The sequence below is a fragment of the Gavialis gangeticus genome, unplaced genomic scaffold, assembly GCF_001723915.1.
Source record: "Gavialis gangeticus isolate Ggan-Ray unplaced genomic scaffold, GavGan_comp1, whole genome shotgun sequence".
Classification (NCBI taxonomy): domain Eukaryota; kingdom Metazoa; phylum Chordata; order Crocodylia; family Gavialidae; genus Gavialis; species Gavialis gangeticus.
The window spans coordinates 109,063,191-109,069,948 of NW_017728992.1; the positions used below are offsets into that span (position 1 = coordinate 109,063,191).

The following is a 6,758-nucleotide window of genomic DNA, read 5'->3' on the forward strand; positions in this document are numbered from 1 at the left end:
ATCATATTTTTCATACATTACATAAATGATGAATCTATGTTCTAAGAGCTAAATAGTATGTAGTCTTGACACTGAAACTATTACCTGTACCTCCCATAATGTTGTATATGTCACAAATTAGATATATTTTTCTGAAGAATTTGGGGGATTTTTAAAGGATATTACAGAGATTTTTAATCCTTCCACCTGTGAAGCCAAATGTCTTACATCATGGGTTGGTACCTGTGGGCCACATCCAGCCCGTATAGGGATTCAATTAGGGATCCAGCCTGTATAGGGGTCCAATGTTCTACACTAAGGCTGTTCCCCAATTCCTCAGCTCTTTGATCTGGTCCACATTTTACTAATGGTAAAGCACCAGTTGCTTCCGGCCACTCCAGGCAGCTATATTTGCTAGGTTGCCTTCCCTGATGAATGGCAGCAACAGTAATGGCCACAGACGTGGCAATTCAAATGCTGTAGCGCAAGGGAATCCAAACAGTTTGTTAGGCTAAACAGGAACCTGTGAACACATCTTCACAAGTGGTGGCCAGGTGACTAGAAGGGGCAGGGCTTAGCTGCATATAAGCCCAGTCTCTACACTGGGGCTGGTAGTCCATGACTGCAGGCAGCAGAAAGAGCTCAGGACGGAGCTGGCTGCCAGAGAAAAGGAGGTACCCTGGGACCGGGGTGAATCAAGTCAGCTCCTTATGACTGTTGCTATTATTATGGCCCTGAGGGGATTTTGGCTGAGTATTAACTGGATGGTTAACCTTTTGTGTTCCAGTTATCTTTTCTGTATTTAAGTTTCATACTGAAGGACCAGGTGGTGGCTACAGAGGAAGCCTGGAGGCCACGGAGCAGCGTGCCAGGGGTGCTCTGTGTTTTGAGACCAGCTTTGGTCAGATATGTAGGGCTGAGGCCCAGGAACACAGCATCTGAGGCAGTGGACCTGGGCTGAAGGGGCTCAGTCAGATAAAAAGGGCTGAAGCTGGGAAGGTTGAAGCCCAGACAAGGGTTTTTGGGGCCTGAAGTTTCCTTCCAAGTAGCAACAGAGTTATCTCTGAGGTATGGACATGGCTATGGGGGCAGCTAGAGCCCACAATTATAGCCATAAGGCAGGATTAAGGTCATCTTGAAGGGGAAGTGCACCACATGGAGTTTGGGCAGAGTACCCCCACAGACTGAGGTAGGGGTGAGTAACTAGCACTACAAGAAGAGAGAACACCAAAAGAAGAGGTTACCTCAACCTCTGGAGGCAGCTTTCCCTTAACTATGTATTAAGATAAAGTTGCAGCAGGTGAGACAGGAGGTAGAGGAGGCTGGGGAGCACTTGCAGGTGAGTCTGACCACAAGGGAAAAGTTGGATGCTCCAAGCCTGTTACACTGACCAATTTCATTCTGCACATATAGTAGCACATGGAGGCATTAGAGAGACAAACAAAACTCTTGGGTTAGAGGCAATATCCTTTATTAGACCAACTAAATAGTAGCAAAAAACCCATTCTCTTTGCAAGCTTTTGGGTCCAAACACCCTTCATAAGGCTGAGGAGAATTCAAAGATTGTAAAAGTTCTCTCAGGTAGAAAAGAAACTTCATTTTGCACAGGGTTAGGCAGAAGGTGGAAGTTTTTCCCCCTGGATTACTCAGAGGAAAAATTCAAGGGGAAAAAAGCTTCCACCCTCTACCTCCCCTGTGCAAAATGAAGTTTCTTTCCTACCTGGGAGAATTCTTACAATCTTTGAATTCTCCTCTGCCTAACTAAGGAAGTTGGGACCCAAAAGCTTGCAAAGAAAGATTTTTTTTTTTTGCTACTGCTTAGTTGGTCTAATAAAAGATATAACTTCTAAGCCAAGAGTTTTGTTTGTCTCTGTTTCTTAGACCAACACAGCTACAACATATATCCCTGGAAGTGTTAAAAGCATTTCTGCCATACTCGCTAGCCAGCAAGGAGGATACAACCCTTTCTACTATGATGAAGCAGCAAGCTGTTTAGATTCAACTGCTAGGACTGCACTCCATATTGTTTTACAACTGAATTGGCTTCTGTCTGCTTTACAATTTGCTACCTCCACTAGAATTATTTCTTTGCTTTTATACCTTTTAAAACTGGCAACAGCCAATATAAGGCTGCAAGCGGGACTAAATTCATCATCAGAAAGATCACAGCCCTAGAAACATGGATAAAAATTGTAGGCAACATTATGTGGAGGACTGATCATTTGATTTTCTGTGATATCTTGTCTGGGTTTTTTTTCCACTTAGACTTTTGTAAGCGGACTTTGTTCAGTATTCTTGTAAATATGTTTCTTAATGATCAGGAACTCATTCTTTGCATCAGACAATATAGAGCTATCATTTTCTGTTTTGTGAACAAACTGAGCAACAGACTCAGGCAGTGAAATAAATTTTCTCAGCTAGAAAACATGATCATCAAGAAAGTCAACTGCGGTTTGTCTGGGGGCAAAACCTCACCATACCTTCTTCAATAGTAGGTGATTGAAGTGCTTTCCGGCATTTTTGAAGATCTCTGAGAAATTTAATATAGGATGTCCAGTGAATACAACGTGGCTTACTCAGTATGGATGCAACTGAGCGCTGTACTAAGTGACACTCAAATACAGTTATTGGTACTTTTTTAGTTTTGAAAAACTTGAAAATGTTTTTCAGTTTTGACACCTGTGATAAAGAAGTTGCCAGATCTTCAGCATCCTGAATGAAGAGCTGCATCACATGGGCAGCCCATCCAGAGAACAGGTATGGATACTCATTTATCAACAAAGCCTAGGCAGCTTGTATGTTAATACAATGGATTCTCAACTAGGGTGTCATGGTACCCTGGGGTGCCATGTGATCCTTTTAAGAGTGTCACAGAGAGTGCACAGTATTAGTACTGGTAGCTGTGCAAACACCTACACATGATTCATAAGACAAACCCAGAGATTTTAAATAGGAATCCACAGTGCCAAAAACAGTCTGACCCGTAGTGGTCTTTCTGAGTTTTTTGCCGAGAACAATTACTCTAGTATTTTTTCATAGTCAAAAAACAAGTGAAAACTATGAGCTGGCACTTTGTGAGAGGTGGCTTGGGTAACTGTATTAGTCGCACTGTCAGTTATAACTGAAATAATCTTCTGTAAACCTATTTATTGATGATATTTTTAAACTGGTGAGCAATATATTGGGTTGTGCAGTGGTGCTCAGTTGTGCATTAGAATTAGTAAGTCTGAGTCTGGAGTTGTTACCATGAAGGTAATGACATCCTTCAGTGTGAATTCTGCTCCATCCACCAGACAGTAAGGACAAATGAGGACCTTGTGCAATAAGAACACTAACTCTCTTTTTCACATCTTCCAGTCCAGCATTTAGAACAGTTCCTGCAAGCCATTTGCTACTTGGAATTTTGCGAATTCAACACAACTAAAAAAAATTCTAGCACATAATTTTCAGCTAACTGAAATGGTATATTCCTGGCATAAATGTCTCTGGCAATTATACAAATCAAATTCATTTTTCTGGTCATCAGACATGTGATCTAAAAAACTCTTACTACTAGCTTAGTGAAACTTTTCAGGAATCCTTGATACTGAAGCACACAGTAGCAAAATGTTATTGGGCTATGTAGAAACTGAACTACCTTCACTTTCACCATCATTCGCACCTTTAATTAAAAGACACTGTGCTTTGTGAAGATGTTGCTACTGAGGATGAAGTAGAAGGAGAATGTGAAGGAAAAAACAAATTGTAACGCAGGCCAGTTTATCCTTTCAGCTGTTTCTTCATTCTGTCTACATGTGTTACATACTCAGAAGAACAGAACTTGCAGTGAGTTTTAACCATTTTTCCATGTACCTTTTGACTAAAAAGTTTAAAAAAAATGAGTATAGAGAGTTGTGGGGAAGCCAAAATCTCACAGTATCTCTTGTATTCAATTCAACCTCTAGCCTTCAGTTGTTTCTAACAGGTACTTTATCTCCTAGAAAACTCAAGAGTCCAGTGCTTCCAAGGACTTCCCAGAACAGACGGTCAGATCACCTGGAGGGCCTTGGTAGCTCCTCCTCCCCATAGCACCTGCACTGGGTCCAAGGGCAGTCCAGGTGCCTGGGCACCTGTGACCTACATCAGACGACTGCTTCTGTATAGGTTTGCCTTCCTACTTACTACTCCCTGAACCAAGTGTTTCTCTTCCTGTCTTGAGAGGCCTGCAGTTACAGTAGATGGCCAGCAGGAGAATCTTTTCCATGCTACTGGTTCTGCTTCCTCCCTCAGCACAGACAGTTCATTTGTAGCCTCACAAAATCCAAGGACCTTTTGGTCAATCTCCCTTCTGGTCTTGGCCAATCTGTCCATTTACCTCACCAGGAAGGAGATGGTGATGACAAGGAACATGTGCAACTGCAGGGCTAACTATCTTTCTTTCTCCTATCCATAAGTGTCTCTGATCAGACTTTCACTGGGCAGCTCCTAAGATGCCTTTAGGGAGTAGTGGGCACTGGCTGGTCATTAACTTCTAACCTTCACCCTCATTTTGGTTCTGTCATTTGTTGTCCCAGGGAATCTCTTGTTTGCACTTAGTAGTCTCCATCTAGCCTTTGAGAGGGGCTTGTAATTCCTGATGGGATTAATTTTGCTGTCACTGCACAGCAAATAGGCCTACAGTCACACATGGCTTAATAGAGGGAAAGGAAGGGAGGCAGGGAGACAGGGAAATCTCAGGAAAGAAGAACAGGGCACAGGATGCCTACTCCTAAATGGAGTGTGTGCATGCATGTCTCTACCTGCGAGTATCCTGATTCATGCAGGATTGAGGGGCAAGAAGCCCTCACCATGATGCAATAAAAAGGTAGGTTACCACTTACACAAGTACAGTCTTGACTTCATGGAATATTTTGACCGTGGTCAAATAATAGGTGGTAAATTGATAAGTCAACTAACTAGTTTGCTAACCCTACTTAAAACATCTTGTCTTTTTCAGAAATATAATTCACCTTGAGAGAATCATATACTTTTAACTCTGCAAGGTCAAAAGTTGTACTGTCTCTGGCACCTTCCACCAACAAATCTGCATGATGGGCTGGGAGAGAACAGAGCACCAAGGCAAGTAGTATTAGCATTGGAAAGAAGTACCCTGGAGAGATGTGCAGTCATTGGAACTCCATGCTAATACTTCAGCCTTCTGCAGGTATTTGAAGATCCACTGAAAAACCCCTGGTCTCTTTTGTAGATCTGAAGCACTACAACTTGAAGAGGAAAGAGCATAAACTTTGCCCTCCCACTTCAATGTAGCAACATGAGAAAACAATCAAGCCCTCAAATTAAGTTGTTCCTCTGTAGGGGATGATAGTCCAGAAGTTTTCCTTACCAGAACTAGTAAATGCATAAAATAAAAAGACTACACTGGATAAACTAAAAACATTTTCCTTGTTTACCTATAAGCTATATGACTCATCTTTGATACCATAATAGTTATCTAAAGTTTATATACACTATAGCAATGAAAGGATAACAACAATGCAAATTCCTAAAAGAAAATGCTTGTTTCTTACAAATGCTTATAACCATACTTATATAAAATGTAGTGTTCAGTAACACAATTCAAATAATTCCCTTCAGTAGATTATACAGTTTAGCAACTAATATAGCAAATATAAGCCATCATTTACAAAAAGATGCCATCTGCTGAGCAAAAGTGTAATCAGCAGGCAGTTTCTATTACGGCTAAAATCTTTTTCTTTCTTTATTGATTCTCTCCATTGCTTTTCTAAAGCCCCCCAAGCAATCTCAGCCACTGTAGCAAATGAAGAAAGCAGAGGACTTCTCAATGACCTCAATATCAATTCTGCTTTGTACTTTACCCTGTCTCAAGGCTATGGACCTGATAGGTTAGTTCAAGCAGGAAAGAGAAAATAGTACATGCAGAATATGCATATACATCCAAAGCAACTGAGTAGAAATGACAGGCAAACCTTTGGAATTAAACCTAGTTCAAAAATAACTTCCAGATATTAAATTATTCACCTGTGTATCACTTAATTGTTTCTGCACAATAGTCTTTCTGTGCTCCAATTGTTGTTCTATTTGTTTCTGCTGTTCATCTAAGTCTTGTATCGTTCGATTCAAATTGGAGAGTTTCTGGAAAATATATGCATAGAGAGATGTGTTAGTATGCAGAAGTAATTGCCCTTATTTCTGCAGAAATTGTAAAATATATTAGCCATTAAATACTTTTCTTTAAAAGTTACCATTTATAAGTTCATTCCTATTTTCCCTAAAGCAACTATTATTTCACGTGGTTCATTCTTTAGCTATGCTGTACATTCAGGAGTTTGATTTCAGACATATTTTCAACTACATAACACGTTTTAAAACAGACAAAATAGCTACAGTGGTTCACATACTATATATTATCATATAACAGAATATCACTGCTTCACAAAAGCCTTTCCTCCTCATGGTTCCGTGAGTTTATTTTGCCAGCTAATGAATAGATTTTCTGTATTCAAAATGTGTATTTTGAATAGTTTGCATGAAAATAGTAGGAAAGGATGAAAAAACACTTAAGGTTTAGTGTCTGCAAACTAACACAAGGAATACCACTTACAACAGCCGCAGAAAAACTGGTAAAACATAATATATTAAGATCTCTCCTTCTACATTGCTCATTAATCCAGCCTGTTATTAATTAGCATATTGTCACAGGGTCACGCTGGTACCCTGTTCCTATGAGAGAATGAGGGCAGCTGAAACTCCTTAAGGCAGCCCAGGTGCTAGTTGCCAGG

The 6,758-nt window shown here is 40.5% G+C and overlaps 1 protein-coding gene across 1 annotated transcript in view; it reads right to left on the bottom strand.

Moving 5' to 3' along the window:
- Nucleotides 1-6,758, bottom strand: part of CCDC178 (coiled-coil domain containing 178) — a 138,112-nt gene that overhangs the window by 23,379 nt on the left and 107,975 nt on the right. Inside the window, exon 5 of the mRNA XM_019526788.1 lies at nucleotides 5,998-6,111. Within this exon, the coding sequence (XP_019382333.1) occupies nucleotides 5,998-6,111 (114 nt within the window). The remainder of the gene's footprint in view (nucleotides 1-5,997; nucleotides 6,112-6,758) is intronic.